Source organism: Numida meleagris, chromosome 5 (genome assembly GCF_002078875.1).
Source record: "Numida meleagris isolate 19003 breed g44 Domestic line chromosome 5, NumMel1.0, whole genome shotgun sequence".
NCBI lineage: Eukaryota > Metazoa > Chordata > Aves > Galliformes > Numididae > Numida > Numida meleagris.
In genome coordinates this window covers 17,766,282-17,778,149 of record NC_034413.1, presented here as the reverse complement: position 1 = coordinate 17,778,149, position 11,868 = coordinate 17,766,282, and the positions used below count along the sequence as shown (strand labels likewise).

Sequence of the window (11,868 nt, the reverse complement as noted above, 5' to 3'; positions counted from 1 at the left end):
ATAAATTAGGGTTTTTCCATGACCTCCAGCTGGGAGCTGTAGATGGCAATATCTTTATTAAAAACCTAGAGAAGCTCAGATTGGCAAATAACACAAAGCGACTTCCTTGCTGCATATACAGACCTTGGATTGAGGCGTGTGATGCAGAAATCACCTCTGCTCTGAAAAAGATTTAATATTCAACATTCAGGGCAAGGAAGTATAGCCCCTGAGTACACCAATCTCTCCTAATATTATGCTATGGGTAAAACCATGGCAAGAGTCATAATCTGATTCGATTTTCCTAACAATAGCTAATAATTATTATCTTAAGTACATTTTGGAAGGGGAAGGATATAATCCCTGTGTCAGTCTACAGAGATTTTGTGGATTCAGGTAAAACAGACACTCAGTTTACTCCTGGTTGTGTACCCGAGTACTTAGACTGATGTTGCATTTCCGAATTAAAGAGCATGAATTTTTCAAAACCCATCTCAGAAAACATCTGCTTTTTTTTATTGTTGTAGTCCTTCTGCATCTTTCTTCACAATTCCATGAACTACCAATAATAAATAAGAAGGTTATCTGAGAATATACTGAAGAAGAGTATACAAAATTCCACTGGTTGAAAATTTTGCTTACTGTTCCCAGTGTTTCTTGTTCCTGGCTGTAGGGAGTAGCAGTGCAGAGCAGCTGGGCACCTGGACGGTCTGACTGTTCCAGAAAAAAAAGTAATCAACTTGTCTCCAAACCTCATATTTTGGTTTTCTACATGGTAGTTTTTCTCTTTTTGAACTAGATGTTAATAAAGCTGTAAACTCTGTAACCAACAATGTTTTGGCATGCTCTTACAATTCACCTGCAGTTCCTGGAAGCCTTTATATTGTTAAGTAGTGATGTCTCCTTCCATTACCATCTGTATTCCAAGTATGACTTCTTGTTATTTTACAGGTTTATGATGGAACTCACATCTTTGCCTAAATTCCTTTGGACAAGTGACAACAAACTTCTGCATCACCATTTTCCGGATATACTGGCTACTGTTCACACCGCACAAGACATTCCCGAAGAAGCTGTTTTTGGCCCATGCATGCTGCAGAACACCCTGCTGGACACTGTAGCTTTTATTGCCCTCAAGTGTTCTGACAGACGGACCATCCACTACGTGTTTAAGGTAGGGAAAGGCAGCTCTTGATGCTAGTCGTATCAGACAGGGTTACACCATCCTTCAGGAGGTGAATTTGTCAGAGGTGGATTTTCGCTCTGTTCAGCACAACTAACAGCTCCTCCAAAAGGGAGAAGCAGCCAGCGTGTTGCTGATTTATGGGCTGTAGATTGGAGGGACCTCAGTGAAAACTGTTTCCTCTGCAGGAAGAATACGAAGTTCTGTTTCTGTGCTCAGGACTGATGACCTGCTTCAGCACTGACTGCAAGCAGGAGGGAAGAGAGATGAATAGTTTAGCAACTTCACTTAGCTCACTCAGGTTTCCTCCTTACAAAGGACACAGGAGGCACCGTAAATCTGATTTTCTGAGTTACCCATAAAAGTAAAATCACAGTTGTCAGTGATTTTAGTATGATCTGTAAAAAGTGTCAATCAGGCAGCTAGCCCACACATTCTTCAGGTAGCCACATCCTACTGTTACTAGTACATGGATCTGCTGAAGTTACCTTAGATATGTCTGCACTGCAGCTGCTCGTTGCAGTCACTGCAGGGAAGCCACATAGCTGGGGCTCTGAAACAAAAGGAACCATCGTGCTGGGGAGGACTGGAGACCCATGATGGTGATGGAGTGAATGTAGGCTGTTAAATCTCAAGGTCTTGTTCCCAAATATTTGGATCCCTAGCCACTGTTTGTCATAACATTCTCATTTGGACAATGCCTATTTCTCCTGCTGACATCTTATCTCAGCCTTCTGGGTCTTGGAGTGCATTTCAGTCATCATTGTTCTAGATGAAGACAGGGACATCGTGTTTTACATCATGAAGAAAGAACATTTCTGGGAGGGATCCAGATTCTCCTAAGCTTTCTGTAGCTTAGAGAGAAATCCCAGGCAGAATGTGCAATAGGGAAGATGTGACAGCTGGACTGGATGATCTCGTAGGTCTTTTCCAACCTTGGTGATTCCGTGATTCTATGTATCTTTTGGGAGATATCTGTTTGATGTTTTTGGTTAATACAAATTAAGAAAGAGACAAAGAGCCTTCAGGCTTTTGCTGACTGTTCATTTGAGTCCCTGGCACAAGTTAGCCTGCTCAGGCAGGGTTATCAGTGCTCCAGGAGAACCATCAGCTCTCTGAAGAATGAGCCCTCCTGAAATGAGATTCTATGGAATAATTCTATATTCCTCCTAGAAGTTTTGGAATGACTGTAGACACAAGGAAGAGCCTCAGAGGGTTTCTGCATTGGAACAGCCCTCCAGTGAGATGTCTTTAGTGTTTTGCTGCATTTGAGTTAGGAGTTGCTATGAACACCTGAGCTGGCTCTGATCTCTGTTTTTGTCAGTAAATGCATCAAACTGAGTGCAAGTAGCTATTTCAGATGCAGTTCTTTGCCCCATCTCCTGTTTTATACTCAAAATTAAAACAAAACCTTCCAGAAATCAGGAACTATTGTTTAGCTTGCAACTCTGTGTGCAGACAATTAATTAATGATATAATCACGATGCCACAACATTGTCATGGCGCTGAGGGGAAAACAAGAGATGGGGCTTGATATGCTGGCTATAGCAAAAACACAGTGTTGAGCTGGATTCTCTGCAGCTGAATTTCGTGCTCATCCTAGTTCAGCAGCAATTCTTCAAAGCTTTGGAGAATATAATTTCCAAAAATATTTTCATTTTCTTAGGCTTTTATGTTTAGTTCAAAAGGGAGCTCTGTTTTTTCTCTCATCCACTTGGAGGCCCTAATTTGAGCTCCTTGAGCCAATTTATGTGCTTGGGAAACAATTGGCACAGGTAGTTCTTTCCAGCCAGTGCTCTACCCCAGAAAAGCAAACCTTTATAGAATCTGTCCTTCCCGCTGACTTCCTCTGCCCCTTGCAGCTTCTCATGCTTTTGCCTCCTGGATCCAAGGAGCAGCCTTATTCCCATCTTTCTCCTCCAGATTGTATCAGGGAAGCCAGACTAACCTCATGGCACTCTGGTTGAGCCTGTTGGGCAGTAAAGCCCTTCCCTCATGTATGGATGCAAAGGATTCATCTGAGGGATTGCCATCCCAGGGAGAGGGAAAGCTGACGTGGGCTCACACTTGAAGCTGAGTGCACCCAGGTCTGCTGTTCTGCCCTTGATTCCTCCTGTGAGCGCTCTCAGCTCCTGCCTTGGAGGTCTGGTTCCTGGAGGAGCTGTGTTCCCTTTGACTTTGGTTAGAACTCTGGGGGGGTTCTTGGTATTTCTGAAACACAGAAACTAATAAATGACAGCCTCTGTCATAGCTATTAGTCGCAACCACTGTGTCTGTGGGTGGGTGTGCTTGTGTTGCTGTCAGACTTTAGGATTTCTCAATCATTGTTAATTACCGTGGTGTTCAGAGAGAACCAGTTACAGGGCATGCAAATTTATTTTCTCCCTCATACTAATTAACTCTTATACTAATGGCCCTTTAATGTTTCCTTCTATATCCAAGCAACTGCCATAGTCGTACTTTTCTTGGTAGGTAACAGTCAGATTGAGTTAAAAACAGAGAAATAAATAACCTAAATACTGTTTCTGATACAAAACACCAATGAATGGCCATCCTGCAATTAGTGGAAAACAAAGAGCTATACATTGCTTGGGGTGAAACTTGGATCATGCTTGTCATTAGACATTTTTCATTTCCAAAATTCTTCCTTTCAAAACAATGACTTAGTGCTTCAAAAATTAGTTGAGGCTTTTTATGTGTGTAAATGTTGCCCTTGATCACCCTGTGTTTCAGCCTCCCAGCTATGAAAATCTTCCTCATCTTTCAAACACTGCAGAGGACATAGTTCTGCTGTGGTAAACACCAAGGAAAAACATATAAAGAAATAAATCATTCCCTATTCAAAGCAAATGCAATCAATTAAATGAGATGTGAGCCACACACTGAACAAGGAAGACAAAAACAAATGTTTTGCAGTTATATTATTTCCAGAGCATGGTCAACCTGTGACTAAAGGACTCAGTAGTCCTGTGGAGAAAAGCCTTTGTGAGACTGAGCACTACGTTGTAACGTGTATACAGAAGGGAAATTTAATTTGAGCAATAGACTTAATATTAGGTTGTTAACTCCTGAGCTTTCTCCCCACCATGACTTTGGTGACAGATGTGTATGGATTGGGCTCACCGCTTTGGCATAGGCTCCGTGTGAGGCAGAAAAAACCTTTTTCTCTTTTTCTTGAATTTGTTAGACATCCATTTTGGCTCCTAGAATGTGAAACTTCCCTTTTTTTGTGTCCTGTCCCACAGGTAGATGTCACATCCATGCACAGTCCTACAGGAATGCCTTGGATGAGGCTCGTACAAGCAGCTGCCAATAGCAAGGAGCAGAACTTGGAAGCTTACTTAGAAAACAGTCAGTTATATTATCGCTCTACCAGGAAAATCAACAAAAATGAGGAGCTGCTTGTCTGGTACGATGAAGAGCTTTCCAGCCTCTTGGGTTTCAATGAGATAAAAGCTCAGAGTCCCCCGACTGGTAAGTACTGGACTGTTGGCTGTGCAGAGGTCACAGAGGACTGAAGTGAGCCTGCAACTTCTTTAGTATGTGCTGATCCCGTAATACCGGACACAAAAGCTGCCTAAAGCCTCAGCAGTTAAGAGGTCAGACCTTCTGCTTTGGGGCTTGAGCTGAAGGCATAGAGTATGAAGAAATTTCCTTCAAATTTTGATGGAGTCAAAGTGGAGCAAACCTTCTTTTACATTCCTTTTGCTGGAATTAAAAGTAGCTTATATAGCTTTGTTAGCATAGGTATGGGTTGGTTAGTTTATATGATAATGTACTTACTAGTATTTTAACATTAAATTAACATAGATACATTCATAGCTGGTACCCACTAAATCATTTTAACTGATTTGAGTGTATTCTGCTAGCTTCTGTGTAGACACACTATCAGCCCTGTGTATTTACCAGGGCAGAGTGCTACCTGCACAAGAAACACTGTATTTAGATGCAAGACTTGAAACTAGCAGCTGTACTGTTAATAAGTTCAGCTTCTGTAATTCGGGAAGCAATCTATACTGTACTAAGCCTACAGATTAGGTTTGGTTTTTTTTGCTGTTCTGCCTAGCCAATATGTGAACTCTTCTATGCATCGCAGACCTCAGGAGCTCTCTGCCATCACTTGCATTTATAAACTGCAGTGTGTTGTGGAATACTGGAGCATGGACGCTGTTCACATTGGTTAAGATGTGCTATACATTTCTTGGTCATTGAGTTGTGTCTCATCTGAAGGCCAGAAAGAGATGGTGTCACTCCAGTGCATGTTCCCATTCCTCCTACTCATGACTGACATTGTTTCACGTTGAATATTTTCTATGCCACAGGCATCTATGCCTTGAGACATAGAGCAGTTTGCCAAATGACCATGAATAAGGGCTTCAGGCATTAACATCAAATGATTTGTAGAAAGTATTAAACTTTCAGAGTATCTTCTGCAGAAATTAGAGGCTTGAACCAAAATCTTTGAGTCTAGCTCTAGTCCGTGTTATTACAAGGGTGCATAGAAATTAACATTTAGCCCGTTTTAAAGATGGTGAGTGCAGTAATATAGTCCCAAAGTTCGTATGGTTTTATCTGCACTATTTTGTGCTGGCAATTTCATCAAATACAACCACGGCTGGAGGGGCTGCATGGAAGCATTTCTGCAAGTAGCACATGGAGGTAAACAGATGTGAATCATTTTCCATAAGAGCAAGGGATCTCACTCTCGCTTTAGCTTTACCATGTATCACCTTGTATGACTTAAGGGATGTTTTTGTGTTTTTGTTTGTGTCAATAATACGGTCAGGTTCTGCATCCATCCACGATTCTAACTTTGCAAAACTCATCATCTGTTATCTGTTTCTGCAGAGCTGAGATGCCAAGAATGCAACCGCGTCTTTAAAAGTGAGCATTCCTATCTGTCCCACGTTCGCTTCCTGTGCACCCCAGAGAAGAGTGCCCTGCTATGGAGGAACTTCCAGGCTGAAAAAGGCACCTTAGAGGAGCAGACCACAAATTTCCACAGCCTGGCAAAGGATCTAGAGGACAAAATGACAGCTCACAAAGATGATGCCCATGGTCTCACTGGAGAAAAGAGAGCAAAATCAGAAGAGGCTGAGAACAACAGGAGCAGGAAAACAGTGTTGTTGGAGAAAACGAATAATCTGAGTGAGGAACATAACTGTGGGGGCAAGGAAGAGGCTAGGGGAGAGCATGCACCAGCTGGTTCTTTCTGGAAGTCGAGTTCAGGGAGGCAGTCAGCTAGGAAGGAGGCTTTCGAGCAGAAGCAGAGCGCTTTCACTGAAGTCAGGAGGATGAAGGAGAAACTGAGGAATGAGAGACCCAAAGAATCAGACCAGGAGGATGGCACAGTCCCCACTGGTAAGGAGCAGGTATCTAAGGAAGCATTACTGAACTCCTCTGGTAGTGCATTCTCCTTTGTGTGGCCCACCAGAGGCCGAGGAGAGCAGAAGAGTGCTTTCAGCAAGCCCAGTAAATGTCTAGCAGAAAGAGCGGCAATAAATTCTTCTCATCCCATGAGTGAGTCACCAAAGAGCCTGGGGGAGCTGTCTGGCTTCATCGCCACCACAGACATCATGTGCTGCAGCACTCTTCTCAATTCCAAGTTCTTTGTCAGTGATTTGTGTAATGCTCAGATGCTGCAGACTAGCATCATTCGGGGCAATGTTTTCCCATATACCTCAGAACCGTGGCCCAAACAAGCAGGACAGTTACAGAACACGACGACTACTTCTTCCTCCTCCTCCACCTCTTCCTCCTTGACTCTTCTTCCCCCCACCTTCACGTCCTTTGGAGTGGCTGCCCAGAACTGGTGTGCCAAATGCAACCTGTCCTTTCGCATGACTTCCGATTTAGTTTTCCACATGCGGTCACATCACAAAAAAGAATACTCCTCAACCGAATCCCAGAGCAAGAGGAGACGGGAGGAGAAGCTCACGTGTCCCATTTGTCATGAGTACTTCCGAGAACGCCATCATTTATCCCGGCACATGACCTCTCACAATTAGAGTTGTGCAGATGGATCTCACCAAGGGACTGGGCAGGCTGGGTAAAGAAGAGGGACATCATTCACTTGTATCCATTTCTTTTTTGTGTTTACATTCATTTCTCACAGAAAATCACTGTTTACAGTAATTTATAATAGATGCTTTGCAAAAAATATAAAATGTTTACAAAAGTCTGAGTGGGTTGTAAATTTTGGAAACTCAGCCTGGCCCTTGTCAATCTATTTTTGAGGAAATAAAATAGTGAAATGAATGCACATGCAGTATTAATTTGCAAACAAAGTTTGGGGACAAAGGTATCATTTTGCAGATAAAGTTTGCTTTGCACATATTTGATTTGCTGGTGTCTGCAGTACAATGTAAATACAGAGGTAGCAACCTCTTCACTGAATGTGGAGTCTTTAAATCTACATGCTTGTATGCTAAAAGAAAAGAAGTTACCATTTTTATCAGCATTGGTGGCCTCTTACTCCTTTGTCCTAGCTGAATCAGCTCTCCTACCAGGTTTGTGAGTCTGAAGAAAAGACTTGCATCTCCCTGTTTCCTGGGCTTTGGAAGGCACTACTTAAAATTAGTGAAATTAGTGAAATTAGTGATCATCAACAACTGACCAACACACAGCCAAAGGGGATGTGACTTAGAAGTCTGAGCTCTGCTCAGAAGTCTGAGTCTGAGTTCTAGGCTCTGCCACTTTTGAAATAACTTATACAAAATCAAATCAGTCTGCATCTGCATCAAAATGTGAGCTGTAGTCAAATAATCATTTAAGGAAGGGAGCACAGACTCTTCCCAGAGGTGGGCTTGCAAGATCTATGTGACTTTGGTAAGCATGCAGGTCTGATAGGGGGAGGGTTTCACTTATGGATTTCAGTTTATGTATATACTAAGGAAGACAGCTGGGGTGTCTAAGTTACTGCTAGCTACTGCTAGATAGAACCTGCATTCTGCATTCTGGCTGGTAGGCTCTGTTCTGCTGACAGCTAGAAGAGGAATGTCCTTCACAAAATGACACAGATGCTCATGAATTGCACTGGATGAGACCATTTCTCTCATCTGGTTTCTACATTGGCTAATTCCAGATGTTTTACAGAAGATGCCAAAGTCTTTCTGTAGCCAGTCCATATGAGACATTTTTCTGTTGCCTCCTTTGGTTTGTGCTCTGCTTAGTCTCAGATGCAGATGAGTTTATATTACTCGGGGGGGAAGAAAGAAAGCAGCAGCCCCGCCTGTTGTTACTGCAGCTCATCTAATTAGCCTTTCATTACCTCTTAAATCCACTTAGGGACTTACTTTTGATAGTTTATGACAACATGTTCTTCAAGTCAGTCTTTGTCTCTCTTGTACGTTTTTTTTTTAAAGGTTGTCTCCTGGTTTTGTGGCCTGTCTCTGTGCCTCGTCTGCTATTATTCCCTTTCAGATAATGATCAGAAAGTGTTGATCTCACAGCTAGGAGTACCCCCGGGATTTGTATAGGAAGTTTTCCTTGAGTTCTCATGATGATGCCTAGGTTGATAATGCAAGTATCAGACAACAAAACATCTGAGGGACAAAAGACGGCCCTAAAGTCTTAGGCTGTCAGTTGAGTTCAACATATTACCTTCACTGTCCCCTCCTGGGAGATTTCTATGAGTCAGGAAACTGTATTCTTCCCAGTATACTGCTGTTCAACGTTAATATGTGGCTGTTCCCTATTAGCATAAACATTTGAAGTATTGTAGGCCAACCACTAGCTGTGCACTCCAGCTTTGTTTCCCAACATAAAGTGATACAATCTTTACTTTATGCCCTTGAATTCAGAAGACATAAATTGAGACTGCAGGTCTGGTTGGATTGTAATACAGCTTTCCATGTCAGTGGTGGAAGCTCTTTCACCAGAGTCATTAAAAACCAAAGGGAAGAAAAGCTTTCAAACATGTAGCACAGGGAACAACCTTGCACTGAGTAGGAGATTATGTGGTTTCCTCCTAATCTTTCAATCTCTATTTTGTGTCCAATAACAGTTACTGTGTAAGGAATATATTTATGGCAAGGTTTTAGAGGCCAAATTTCACTTCATCTGGTTTTGTTTGAGTGCCAGCCAGTTTACTGTGAAGTCAGTGTCCATAAAGTGTAATGAAGGACCCCATGGTGTAACTGCATTCATATGCGGTTAGGGTTATAGTTCCCATTAGTAGTTTAAGCCAGATTGTGATCTCACTTATTCCAGTGCAAATCTAGAATAATTCCATGTTGCTACTCCTGATTTACATCAGTGACTTTCAGATCAGTCTTGCCCTGTATAAATAAGACTTAATATTGTTTGGTACCATTGCTGCCAAATATTCTCCTCTTCGCTTACTAACAGATACTGTGTTTTATTAACACGGTATGTTAGAAACTTCGGAGTTCTTCTGGAAAAAGACAGGATCAGCTGTGTAATGCTTCCCCATCTTATGTTGGTACATCGCTTCAGCACTGCCTACTCCAAGGGCCTGTTTTTTTCAGTACGCTGCACGTAGGTCAGAATGAAGCAGTACCAGACCTAACAGTTTGGTTAACTGTTAGGTTTCACCTAACAGTGAAACCTAATGGTTTCACTGACTTTTGGTTGATGTAAGTCATCTTGAGAAAGTGTGGAAAATTAGCCCCTGATAAAAAGCTGCCAAATCTTCAAATGTTATCCAGTCATGCATTAGACCTGCATCCTTAGAGCGCTCGGAAGCGATTGAACTTCATTCTGCTTATACCATGAGGCTCATGCAAGCATTAAGACTGCAGGGAGAGGGAGCTTTCCTGTATCTCATGAAGCTCTATTCTTTGGTGAAAAAAGTAAAGGAAAAAGAAAACTCTTATCCAGCTTCTTTGTAGGCATATCTCAGCCACAACATATGTTGATGAGAAATATCTAAATAAGTGCCTTCTGTGCATAGAAAGGCAAGAGAATCAGTTATGAAGAGTGCCAGAGCTGATTTGAAATTAAAAAAAAACCGAAGAGGATAGGTTTTTAATCAGCTTTCCTTCTGATACCATCCTCACCTCCTCCAGTTGCAGGAGAAGCACAGTTTGGTACTAGCATGTAAAGACAGGGGTTTTCTTCTTGCATACCAGAAACCCCACTGCAGGGAAGTGTGTGCTATTCTGTCTTGCTCCTTTGCAGGTTGGCACAAAAATTGAGTGAAAGCAAATTGCTTTTTACACTGACGATTAAAGTGTCTTGTGAAGTAAGACCTGTTTACATACACAACTGTCCAAAATCACATTCTGTTGCAAGCTATGCCTGTGTCAGCATCAGAGCAAAATAGCACAGATGTCAACAGAACCAGAACCTGATTCCCTATGTGTAAAATATGCTTTTGTGCAAAGCCCCTTGTGGAGTCAGAAGGATGTCTTTTATGTGTTTCACATTGAACTGAGTGTCTCATCTAAGTCAGATTACGTAAACCATTGGGCTTATCCAAGAATTTTGGAGATTTTATTTCTTTATATGAAAATATTCATATTAACACTGAGTGAACCAAGGCAGCACAGGCAGAAGGAAGCCTAATGAGACAAATTAAAAGAAGCATCCTTTAATCAGGTCATGCTGGAAGCTTTTTCCCTATGTCTAGAAGTCTGAACATTTAAATTGGTGCAGGTGAAAGGAAATCCTGCTGTAGGAAAGGCACTCCACTAGAGCAGGGGGTTCTTGAAGAAATGCAGGGACTTGAGAAATTCATGAAGATAGTCCTTCAGTCTCACTCACAGTGCAATGCTGAGATCTTACAGCAGGGATCTGTGTGTTTATTATGGCTAGAGATACTTTGAGGAAAAAAAGAGTGTTTTTCACTAATTTCTTAGATGTAGTCTGTGAGTCCCTACAGACTACTGCTTGAAAACTGAGCTAGGGCAGCTTTTGTGGTACGATCAGAGGAGTCTGCATTAGGAGCACTCTCTAGAGAGCAAGAACGCGCCATTCTGTTGTGCAAAAATGAACACTCTGCCTGTCATTTCTTGTTCAGAGTCCTGTGAACTCTGAAACAAGACAGATCATACTGCTAGGAGTCCTGATATACTGATTTCTTACTTCCTTTGAAAGGAACATTAGCAGAATTAACCATTACGGAGTTATTCTAGATTGGATGGTAGGAAATGGTGCTACTACAAACTCTTGAATGTCCATCTCAGCTCTGGAACCAGAAGAGAGAAGAGTGGTGGTTTCAGTGTGTTTCCTGTTGTATAAAAAGCTGGAAGGGCACTTCAGAATTTACTTAGTCCATTTCTAAGACAAGTTCTGTCTAACTTTCTAATTTAAACCACAAGCCATCTATTTTCTATAACTGATTTTTGTTCAGAGTTTGATGATGTTCTAGCCTTTCACTGCAGTGTAATTTTCTACACAGTTACTTTCTACTGAGGGAGTATTACAGGATTATTGACATCAAATGGAGCCACCAGCAAATGCATTTTCTTTTCTTGTTTTCCCAACTAGATTCCAATCATTAAACATTTATTGTTCATAAGTACTTGTCATATTACTTTGGTGAAGAAATGATTTGTTATTTGTACCCATATGGTATAGTATTTGGTCTCTGAATGGATGACTACACGTTTTAAATGTTGCATTTGAGAACCACTATTGTTCGTACCTGACAGCACAACAGATTGTGTTTAAGAAAAAAGAAGTATATCTGGATCATTTAGATTATTAAAGAAGCTTAAAAGACATTAGAAGGAATACACGAG

General features: G+C 41.6%; 1 protein-coding gene across 1 annotated transcript; it reads left to right on the top strand.

Annotated features, from left to right (window-relative positions):
* ZNF488 (zinc finger protein 488) lies at window positions 911-11,840 on the top strand. The gene is made up of 3 exons (XM_021400343.1): window positions 911-1,153; window positions 4,408-4,636; window positions 6,011-11,840. Exons 1-3 carry the CDS (start codon window positions 935-937, stop codon window positions 7,168-7,170), a joined length of 1,608 nt encoding a protein of 535 aa, XP_021256018.1. The 5' UTR covers window positions 911-934; the 3' UTR covers window positions 7,171-11,840.

What these genes read in the sequence shown, in the direction of transcription:
- ZNF488 (XM_021400343.1), top strand. Translation starts at nt 935, where the DNA reads ATGATGGAACTCACATCTTTGCCTAAATTCCTTTGGACAAGTGACAAC. An exon ending in CCATCCACTACGTGTTTAAG is followed by an intron (nt 1,154 to 4,407) that starts GTAGGGAAAGGC and finishes CCTGTCCCACAG; the next exon opens with GTAGATGTCACATCCATGCA. An exon ending in AGCTCAGAGTCCCCCGACTG is followed by an intron (nt 4,637 to 6,010) that starts GTAAGTACTGGA and finishes CTGTTTCTGCAG; the next exon opens with AGCTGAGATGCCAAGAATGC.